This window comes from Sinocyclocheilus grahami, unplaced genomic scaffold, assembly GCF_001515645.1.
Source record: "Sinocyclocheilus grahami isolate Dianchi unplaced genomic scaffold, SAMN03320097.WGS_v1.1 scaffold154.1, whole genome shotgun sequence".
In the NCBI taxonomy this organism is placed as follows: domain Eukaryota; kingdom Metazoa; phylum Chordata; class Actinopteri; order Cypriniformes; family Cyprinidae; genus Sinocyclocheilus; species Sinocyclocheilus grahami.
The window spans coordinates 701,769-713,606 of NW_015505333.1; the positions used below are offsets into that span (position 1 = coordinate 701,769).

Here is an 11,838-nt window from a genome sequence, read left to right on the forward strand (position 1 = left end):
TTCATCCTCACTTCCTCCACCCTCTCAGTTTTCAGCACTGGACACGAACACTGGCTATTGACACTCTTTGACCACTCTAACATCTTGCTTAGACAACTTTTGCCCCCTTTCATTCAGACCAGCCCCTCTGCCCCCTGACTGATGTTCTCTGTGAACATTGCTCTAAGCTCAAGGCTACAGAGAGGAAGAGGCACAAATAAAAAAAACTCTACTGACCTTAGTTTGTATCAGTCACTCCTCGACATACCACAACAAAATTAATAATTGTTCTGACTCAAACGCTTCAAAACCTTCTCTTCTTTGACCCCAACCCCCCAATTCTATTCTATTCTATTCAATGAATAATTACATTGTGAAAACAGCTTACAAAGACAAATTAAGTGCGAGTAAACATTTGACTTATAGTTAGTGTGTTCTCTATGGTCACCTGTGTTAGCAAGTCTAGACTTCATGAGTTTGTCCAGAAGCTCCTCTGGAATAGGGTTTCCTGTTTTGTAGTGCTTGGACATGCGCTGCAGGGGCTCCTTCTCCCAGACCCAGTTCTCCAACATCTGAGACGGAGCTTCCACGAAATCCCTCTCCACATGAGTCCCACTGAACATCGCAAAGTTGGTCTGAACAAACAGAAGAACATCGGACTATATTTAATCTTCACAGACTGCAAATTAGTTGCAACCTAAATGTCATGGAAAGCCATATTTCAGACCTGAGCACAAAGCTGGTGCATCACATGTCCAAACTCATGGAAGTACGTTTCCACTTCATCGTGCTGCAGCAGGGACGGAGCGTCAGCGGTGGGCTTGCTGAAATTAGCCACCATGGCAGCCACAGCCATCTGCCTTGTTCCGTCTGGGAGCAAACAGCCGGGCTGCAGGCCAAAGCATGCGGCATGGCCGTACTTCCCCTCCCTACAGGGATCATGGAGAATTAGCAATTAATCTATCTGAACTGCCACTGAAGCTCTGCGTTCAGGATGAGAATGGGCTCTACGTCTCAAAAATCAGACAGTGAAGCCCTTGTAAACCCTCAGGATACAGGGGCCAGATTCATAAAATTTAAGAAAAAAAAAAGTTACGAAATCTCTTAAACTGATAGTTCACCCAAAAAGGAAAATTTGCTGTTAATTTACTCACCCTCAGTCCATCTAAGATGTAGTTGACTTGTTTTTTCTTCAGCAGAACAGTAAAGAAGATTTTTAGGTGAAACCATTTTCCTTGGCAATTCATATAGTACACATCTATGGGTGCCGGTTTTTGAGTGTCAAAAAAAAAAACAAAAGACCAAATTAATACCCATGGCTCCTGACGATACATTAAAGTGTTATGAAGTGAAACGATCGGTCTGTAAGAAAATGAACATTATTTACAACATTATTACCTTTAATCCACAGCATGGGCAAACGGTTCAGCGTGTTCACGACTGTCACATAATGACGTGTGTGGGTGCAGACTACCACTTGCATTTCTTGTGTAAAACTTCTTTGTTATGAACATACCCCAAATCTCATGAAAATCACATTACAAACCATATACTATCGTAATCATGTGGTTATGAGCTTCGTGTGCAGAAACCTTTTTCTGAGTAACAGTATGCAGAAGTATAATGTAATTTCATCATTGGAAGAGACACGGCAGGTTATGAACATGTAATATGAATGACAGATGAGCAGCAAACGAGCTTCCTCTGAGTCAGAACAGCGAACGTGGAAGAGAAAACACAGGCAGACAGCACTGGAAGCAGCTAATTCTCATTAGATCGTGTAAATCATTGGAAAATGAAATGTTTCAGACATTCGATGGTGAGAAATGGTGTTATGTAGCTTGATGCTAATGTTAGTCTTCGCTCTCCCTGTTGTAAACAAACAGCCATCAGCTTAAGTGGTAGTCTGCACCCGTGCACGCCATTATGTGACCGCCGGAAGATCGCGCTCCAGACAGTCGTGAACACGCTGAACCATTTGCCCAGGCTGTGGATTAAAGGTAATAATGTTGTAAATAATGTTCATTTTCTTACGCCGATCGATCGTTTCACTTCATAACACATTAAAGGGATAGTTCACCCAAAAATGAAAATTTAATGTTTATCTGCTTACCCCCAGGGCATCCAATATGTAGGTGACTATGTTTCTTCAATAGATCACAAACAAAGATTTTTAACTCAAACCGTTGCAGTCTGTCAGTCATATAATGGAAGTGAATGGAATCACGGCTTTGAGAGTCAAAGAAACATACACAAGCAAAACTAAATTAAACCCTGCGGCTCGTGACGATATATTGATGTGTAAAGACACAAAACGATTGTTCTGTGCAAGAAACTGAACAGTATTTATATAGTTTTTTACTTCTGATTCACCGCAATGTCCGAACTGTCCTGAGCACGTTCGCGTCGTCTTCTTCAGCTGGCGGGTGACGCGTCATCGTCTTGCTTTAGTCTGCGATCTGCCGTAAAGCAAGAAGACGACGACGTGTCACGCGCCGGCTGTTGAGAACGCGCTCAGGACAGTTCGGACATTGCATGAATCAAAGGTAAAAAACAATATACTGTTCAGTTTCTTGCACAGACCGATTGTTTCGCTTCTTGACACATCAATGTATCATCACGAGCCGCAGGGTTTAATTTGGTTTTGTTTGTGTATGTTTTTTTGACTCTCAAAGCCGTGATTCCCATTCACTTCCATTATATGACTGATAGACTGCAACGGTTTGAGTTCAAAATCTTCATTTGTGTTCTACTGAAGAAACAAAGTCACCTACATTTTGGATGCCCTGGGGGTAAGCAGATAAACATCACATTTTCATTTTTGGGTGAGCTATTCCTTTAATGTATCGTCAGGAGCCATGGGTATTGATTTGGTCTTGAAGTGAGTAAACTAACAGCAAATTTTCCTTTTTGGGTGAACTATCCCTTTAAGATAAATTCCAAGTAGTTCATATTATTGTTCATACAAGTACAATTCTTAAGTACTATTCATGATTCTTAAGACATTTTTTTTCATAAGAACTAAATGACAGGTTTTGGTGTTGTTTGATTGTATGGCAGTTCTTTCCTGAAGACGCGCTGTTAACTCAATGAAAATCACTTCAAATAGTGATGCACCATTATTTAGCCAACCAAAAATATTTGTTTCGGCCGGCCTCCAATAAAAAGCGATTCTCCGGTGGTGTAATTCACGGTGTCGGTGTCTCTCTTTTATTTTTAATCTATCATCATTTTGATGAACTAAGATGGTTTGTCTATGCTGATTTAAGTTGATGTCTGAACAAAACTTCAATAAACATTTGTGTTACTTCTGATATGAAAAATCTTAGCTTTCGAATTGTCAATTTTATAACAAAACTCAAAACAATAAATGTCGTTTTGACACTCTTTAATGTGGTGTGATAGATAGATCTCCTTCAGTTCAAGGTATACTGAAAGAAACAGCATGACTTACTGAAATGTATCATGTTACAAGTAATCAGTCAGTGTTTTAACCGTGGAAACACGTCAATGTAACAGCTTGTAAACAATGTCCCGTAGAATTACATTTATCTCAGGAAAGCCATTCAATGTCCATAGCTCTTTAGTTAAGTAGTAAAATAACTCTAGAGAGAAGGATTTTGATAAATATATGCACTATATTATATATTCATGCTATTTCTACTTAACCTGTTGTCTTAATTTATATAAGATTAATATAATATATATTCATATAAGAATTTTATTTCTAAGAATGTTTTCATGAATCCAGCCCCTGGAGCCCAATTTGAGACAAATTTTCAGATCCCCCAGCATGACCACCAGAACCATACAAGTATGAGTGCTCACCTGGGGAAAAGATCCAGATAAAACTGGCCAATGACCTGCCCGGAGGTGCGATCTTTAACACAGTAAAGTGTAACGTCATCGTGCCAGACAGGTGCACCCGCCACCTGCTGAAAGCTGAGATTGAGCAACTCCTGATAGATGTCTAGTAGGCCCTTGGTCACCACCTCCATTGGGAAATACTCCTTCAGTTGGTTCTGATCCACTGCATACTGGGTCTCCTCCACCTGGGTCATGTAGTAGCGCGTGTCCCAGGCGTGGAGTTCTCCAGTGAAGGGCAGATTCCTCTTCTGGCTCTCCTGTTCCTTCAGCTTCAGGATCACGGCCCTCTCCTGCTCACCCAGGGGCTTCAGTTTATGGGCCAGATCCTCTACAGTGTGCAGGGGATAATGGAAAGACAAAGGGTTAAACAAAGATTAAGAGAGTCAACCAAACAGATGAATAATATAATATACAGTTACTATAATTATACTTTTTTATTCTATTCTTTACTCTAATGTTTGGGTTTTATTCTATTCTTTATTCTAATGATTGGGTTTGTAAGATTTTTTTTTAAATGAACAGTTTAAATGTATACAATTTAATTGAAATACGTACAATTTAAAAATAACCATTTTATGTTTTTAATCAATTTTAACTACAATTATTACTTATTTGAAATAAATTACATTAGGAAATGTATTTTTGGGGGGGTTTGTAAGATTTTGTTTTCAATATACAGTTTTATGTTTTTAATATATTTGAAAATGTAATATATTCCTGTGATGCAAAGCTGAATTTTCAGCATCATTGCTCCAGTCTTCAGTGTCACATGATTCTTCAGAAATCAGTCTAATATGCTGATTTGTTGCTCAAGAAACACTTTTATAGGCCTATTATGCTGAAAACTGATGTCCTGCTTAACACTTTTGTGGAAATTGTAATACATTTTGTCAGGATTTTTTGATAAATAGAAAGTTAAATAGGTTTTTGTTTTAATGGAAATATTTTGTAATTATAATGGAAGTGAATGCATCCTTGCTGGAGAAAAAAAAAATCATAATTTGCATAATTAAAAAAAATAAAATAATGTATCGACTGGACAAATCACACATTATTATTTGTTATATTTAACAAATAGTCCAACAGACCCCTCCCCCAACTACCAGACTGGGTGCCAGGATGTCTGTGAATGACTCCTGATCGCAGCCAGGACACATTACAAGATAAGGCTGGCTTTATAGCCCACTGGAAGTCACTTCGAAACAGACACATACTGCCCATAGGAAAAGACTTCTTTCATATCATAATTTGCATAATTAAAAAAAATAAAATAATGTATCGACTGGACAAATCACACATTATTATTTGTTATATTTAACAAATAGTCCAACAGACCCCTCCCCCAACTACCAGACTGGGTGCCAGGATGTCTGTGAATGATTCCTGATCGCAGCCAGGACACATTACAAGATAAGGCTGGCTTTATAGCCCACTGGAAGTCACTTCGAAACAGACACATACTGCCCATAGGAAAAGACTTCTTTCATTAATTCATAGCCAAACCTTTCTATGAATGAACATGCATATCACCATCATTGTGTGTATTATTATGTTCCTGTATATTGTCTTTTGTATTGTATACTGTTTTATGCATGCATTATGAATCCTTAGCTAATATAACCTCACCTATAGCATGTTTGGTATCTACGGATGTGTGTTTGGTATCTTTCATCCTAGACTGCATCCGGATGCTCGTTCAACGGCCAAGGCAATGCAAGTATCGTACATTTAACTAAATGAAACAGATGTTTAGAATACGCTGTAGACCCCGCTGATGGTTTCTGCTCAGACGGTTAACTGACTCATTTTCCATAGCTGCATTCTCTGGTTTCTCTAATGGTTTCATTCATCCACTTTAAAGGGATAGTTCACACAAAAATGAAAATTCTGTCATCATTTACTCCCCCTCATGTCGTTCCAAACCTGTATGAGTTGCTTTCTTGTGTTGAACATAAAAGAAGATATTTTGAAGATTGCTGGTAATCAAACAGTTGGTGGTTGCCATTGACTTCCATAGTAGGAAAAAAAAAATACTATGGAAGTCAATGGCAACCACCAACTGTTTGATTACCAGCAATCTTCAAAATATATATTTTTTGTGATCAACATAAGAAAGCAACTCATACAGGTTTGGAACGACACGAGGATGAGTAAATGATGACAGAATTTTCATTTTTGGGTGAACTATCCCTTTAACTCCCCTTTGTATGCATGCATGCATGAGTGTGCGTGTATGTTTGTTAGATTAGTTGTGTTGGCGTTTAGTTACTAAAACTTTTTGTACACAAATTACATGAGTTTCAGATTCTGTCACTGCTTGTAAATCAATGTCACTTTTACGATCCGATCTTGTTACATGCTCTTCTTAATAACCATTTAGCAGATTAACACAGATTACATGTTACATCAAATTTAACCCTTGTGCGTCCTTAGGGACATTTTTGTCTTTTTGTTATCATTTTGGCTATTAATGCAAATGGCATAAATGTGTATTTTATTACCATTTTAATTTCACCCTCATTCTCTTTCATTAATCTATTTTACATGAGGTACTTTAAAAACAAAAATGTCCCATTAAATGACCCATTAAAACAATATTTACCAGTACCATGCAAGCATAAAATCAAGCATTCTTCATTAAAAGGCTTTCATTCACACATTTTTTTTATGCTTACTTTTTCTGCTTCAGCTGAAAAAAGGCCAATTTTTTTCTAAGCATTTAGCATATGGAAAATATGTGTTTTTTTTCATAAAAAAAAAACTGGCATTATGTAAACAAACTGGCATTTAAAGGGTTAAAATTCTGAAAACAAATGAATTTTTAGTAGTCATAATCAGGAAAAAAAAAAGTGTCAGTGAAAGCCGGAAAAAATATAAGTATTTATTATTTATGACGACATATTTGTCCTCTAAAGACCTCCGTTTACCTTTCTACAAACATCATTGTGTGTGCAACATACCAAAGCAATATTTAATAATAATTAATTAATAACTGCAAAAATGAATATATTAAGTTATAAATTTAACTATATCCATTATATAATTATTATATAATAAATTGTTAAACATTCAACAGTTTACACTGTATACAGTGGGTACGGAAAGTATTCAGACCCCCTTAAATTTTTCACTCTGTTATATTGCAGCCATTTGCTAAAATCATTTAAGTAAATTTTTTTTCCTCATTAATGTACACACAGCACCCCATATTGACAGAAAAACACAGAATTGTTGACATTTTTGCAGATTTATTAAAAAAGAAAAACTGAAATATCACATGGTCCTAAGTATTCAGACCCTTTGCTGTGACACTCATATATTTAACTCAGGGGCTGTCCATTTCTTCTGATCAGCCTTGAGATGGTTCTACACCTTCATTCGAGTCCAGCTGTGTTTGATTATACTGATTGGACTTGATAAGGAAAGCCACACACCTGTCTATATAAGACCTTACAGCTCACAGTGCATGTCAGAACAAATGAGAATCATGAGGTCAAAGGAACCGCCTGAAGAGCTCAGACACAGAATTGTGGCAAGGCACAGATCTGGCCAAGGTTACAAAAAAAATTCTGCTGCACTTAAGGTTCCCAAGAGCACAGTGGCCTCCATAATCCTTAAATGGAAGACGTGTGAGACGACCAGAACCAATGCTACCCAACGGCACCATGCGGGCGATGCTTTAAAATAATTCCAGTGAATCGTTTTCATAGTGTTACTGTAATGATTCCCTTGACAGGAGAACTCTGCTATCCTGAAGGAGCTTGTAGAGTTGCGCTCTCGGAAGAGCAGCCTGCTGGGCTTCAGCACTCATGCCGACTTTGTGCTTGAGATGAACATGGCCAAGACCTCCAAGACGGTTGCAACTTTCCTTGGTAATGATTGAGATCTTCACATGGAAATTTGCCCAGATGTAAAAAGACAAGAATCTCGCATATCTAAAATAGCAAAGTTGAGACTAGAGCTGAAACTCTTAAAATGTGGTTATAGTGTGGAAAAGCAAGCCTTTGAGAAAATCTTTTTTTATTTATTGTAGCAAATTAGCTCAGATGAAATGTGTATATAAATAATTAAAATTAACTAATAATAATTAATTACAATTATTTATATCAGCTGCCAGTAGTAGCTGTAGCAGAATTAATATTACCTAACTAATCTAAACTAATCTGTTCGTCCAGCGAACATTGTGTAATTTCATATCAACTTTAAGAAATGATATTTTTGTGGCCATAGAAAATAACTTTCTTACAGTACTAGTTAAGAAGAGCATGTAACAAGATCGGATCGTAAAAGTGACATTGATTTACAAGCAGTGACAGAATCTGAAACTCATGTAATTTGTGTACAAAAAGTTTTAGTAACTAAACGCCAACACAACTAATCTAACAAACATACACGCACACTCATGCATGCATGCATACAAAGGGGAGTTAAAGGGATAGTTCACCCAAAAATGAAAATTCTGTCATCATTTACTCATCCTCGTGTCGTTCCAAACCTGTATGAGTTGCTTTCTTATGTTGATCACAAAAAATATATATTTTGAAGATTGCTGGTAATCAAACAGTTGGTGGTTGCCATTGACTTCCATAGTATTTTTTTTTTCCTACTATGGAAGTCAATGGCAACCACCAACTGTTTGATTACCAGCAATCTTCAAAATATATATTTTTTGTGATCAACATAAGAAAGCAACTCATACAGGTTTGGAACGACACGAGGATGAGTAAATGATGACAGAATTTTCATTTTTGGGTGAACTATCCCTTTAACTCCCCTTTGTATGCATGCATGCATGAGTGTGCGTGTATGTTTGTTAGATTAGTTATGTGTTAGCGTTTAGTTACTAAAACTTTTTGTACACAAATTACATGAGTTTCAGATTCTGTCACTGCTTGTAAATCAATGTCACTTTTACGATCCGATCTTGTTACATGCTCTTCTTAACTAGTACTGTAAGAAAGTTATTTTCTATGGCCACAAAAATATCATTTCTTAAAGTTGATATGAAATTACACAATGTTCGCTGGACGAACAGATTAGTTTAGATTAGTTAGGTAATATTAATTCTGCTACAGCTACTACTGGCAGCTGATATAAATAATTGTAATTAATTATTATTAGTTAATTTTAATTATTTATATACACATTTCATCTGAGCTAATTTGCTACAATAAATAAAAAAAGATTTTCTCAAAGGCTTGCTTTTCCACACTATAACCACATTTTAAGAGTTTCAGCTCTAGTCTCAACTTTGCTATTTTAGATATGCGAGATTCTTGTCTTTTTACATCTGGGCAAATTTCCATGTGAAGATCTCAATCATTACCAAGGAAAGTTGCAACCGTCTTGGAGGTCTTGGCCATGTTCATCTCAAGCACAAAGTCGGCATGAGTGCTGAAGCCCAGCAGGCTGCTCTTCCGAGAGCGCAACTCTACAAGCTCCTTCAGGATAGCAGAGTTCTCCTGTCAAGGGAATCATTACAGTAACACTATGAAAACGATTCACTGGAATTATTTTAAAGCATCGCCCGCATGGTGCCGTTGGGTAGCATTCTAGTTCTGGTTACAGGTGATTTCTGGGATATCTGACCTGTTTGCAGCGTGAGTTGAAAGCCTCCTCTAATTTCTTCCGTGTCTCTGGGACGAAGCATTTCTTCATGGTGGGGAAGTAATGAGGATACTTCAGAGTGAGCTTCAGTTTTCCAGACTCATCCTTCTCCAGAGAGTTGAGGAAATCCTCAGGGAGCCCCCCTAATAAACGCATTTACACCCATCATCTCTTATTTTCAAAGCTACATGTAAAAGAAGAAAAAAATAGCCGTTTAAGTAAGCACTTAACCACCCACCGAGTTCCTCTCGAGAGAAATGGAGGCAAGTTGTATCTTCATTCAAGTGTTTGTTGAAATCAATACACAGTGCGCTCATTTTTTTCTTGATCTTTTTGATCTCCTGTTGCATGCAAGATAAAACTCTGTTACAGACTGGACAAGAACACTTGTGCTACTGTTACACAACAAACTGAATGGAAGATATTAATATCTGACCTCCTGTGTGTCTTTGGGAAGATGGAGGCCGTTTCTTTTGCCAAGCTTTATGAGTCTCTCCATGTAACGCTTGGCCTCGGTGGTTAAACTCTCATCTGACAGCTTTTCCTGTAACATAAAATAAATTAAATAATAATAATATATTAAATAAAAATGACAAGACATAAAATAAATTCAGTTGATTCAAGAAATGAAGTGTTTACAAAAGGTGTTCTAAACTTGCATCATCTTTAACTGTTTTTATTTCATTCCTAACAAGAAATTATGCAAGCATTGGTGGAACAACACACTAACGTGTGACTTGTTTGTTAAAGTCAGTTAGCAGGTTAGCTCAGCTGTCTCAGAGCTCAGCTCAGTCCCTGAGAGATACTAGCGTTTAGTTCCTGAGAGAGATGTGTTAGTGCTCGCTCCCTGCTCACCTCCAGAGCCACGATTCTCTGATAAACATCCTCTCTCATACTCATCTCCACATCAAACTCTGACAGCTTCTTATCGGCTTCAGTGCTGGCCGTGCGCACGTCCTTACAGAGGGACACATGCTGAGGGAAATCCAACATGTTCCGCTGAACTGCAAAAAAACAATCATAATCGGTCATTTTTGATATTTGAATTTAATCAGCAGGTCCTCAGAGATTCTACGCACATGACTTCAACAAAACATCAACATTATATCTATTGAACAAATATAAAGTAGAAGAACAGAAAGATGCATTTTTGGTTTGCAGGAAACAAAATTCAGCGAATTCAACACCTGAACAATGGTGAGGCGCAGTGGAACGCACGAGCTGGTCAGCGTGTCATTACGCAAAAAGTGCTGAATGGCGTATGCCACTACACACAGTTTTCCTGCACACTCAGACTTTTTTTTGATGGGGTTTACAAAAGTAGATAGAGAAACCTGGTATGTTTCTTTGTAAATGTCACCCGTGGACTGAATTATTAAAATAAAAGTAATCCGAAACAAACAATAACCATTTAGCAGATTAACACAGATTACATGTTACATCAAATTTAACCCTTGTGCGTCCTTAGGGACATTTTTGTCTTTTTGTTATCATTTTGGCTATTAATGCAAATGGCATAAATGTGTATTTTATTACCATTTTAATTTCACCCTCATTTTCTTTCATTAATCTATTTTACATGAGGTACTTTAAAAACAAAAATGTCCCATTAAATGACCCATTAAAACAATATTTACCAGTACCATGCAAGCATAAAATCAAGCATTCTTCATTAAAAGGCTTTCATTCACACATTTTTTTTGCTTACTTTTTCTGCTTCAGCTGAAAAAAGGCCAATTTTTTTCTAAGCATTTAGCATATGGAAAATATGTGTTTTTTTTTCATTAAAAAAAACTGTGGCATTATGTAAACAAACTGGCATTTAAAGGGTTAAAAGTCTGAAAACAAATGAATTTTTAGTAGTCATAATCAGGGAAAAAAAAAAAAAAGTGTCAGTGAAAGCCGGAAAAAATATAAGTATTTATTATTTATGACGACATATTTGTCCTCTAAAGACCTCCGTTTACCTTTCTACAAACATCATTGTGTGTGCAACATACCAAAGCAATATTTAATAATAATTAATTAATAACTGCAAAAATGAATATATTAAGTTATAAATTTAACTATATCCATTATATAATTATTATATAATAAATTGTTAAACATTCAACAGTTTACACTGTATACAGTGGGTACGGAAAGTATTCAGACCCCCTTAAATTTTTCACTCTTTGTTATATTGCAGCCATTTGCTAAAATCATTTAAGTTAATTTTTTTTCCTCATTAATGTACACACAGCACCCCATATTGACAGAAAAACACAGAATTGTTGACATTTTTGCAGATTTATTAAAAAAGAAAAACTGAAATATCACATGGTCCTAAGTATTCAGACCCTTTGCTCAGTATTTAGTAGAAGCACCCTTTTGATCGAATACAGC

The 11,838-nt window shown here is 36.7% G+C and overlaps 1 protein-coding gene across 1 annotated transcript in view; it reads right to left on the minus strand.

Annotated features, from left to right (window-relative positions):
• thop1 (thimet oligopeptidase 1) overlaps positions 1-11,838 on the minus strand; it is a 20,645-nt gene that overhangs the window by 4,509 nt on the left and 4,298 nt on the right. Inside the window, exons 3-10 of the mRNA XM_016282088.1 lie at positions 10,309-10,457; positions 9,890-9,997; positions 9,692-9,794; positions 9,436-9,596; positions 9,173-9,308; positions 3,808-4,174; positions 707-908; positions 428-614 (exon numbers count right to left, since the gene is read on the minus strand). Of these exons, the coding sequence (XP_016137574.1) occupies positions 428-614; positions 707-908; positions 3,808-4,174; positions 9,173-9,308; positions 9,436-9,596; positions 9,692-9,794; positions 9,890-9,997; positions 10,309-10,457 (1,413 nt within the window). The remainder of the gene's footprint in view (positions 1-427; positions 615-706; positions 909-3,807; positions 4,175-9,172; positions 9,309-9,435; positions 9,597-9,691; positions 9,795-9,889; positions 9,998-10,308; positions 10,458-11,838) is intronic.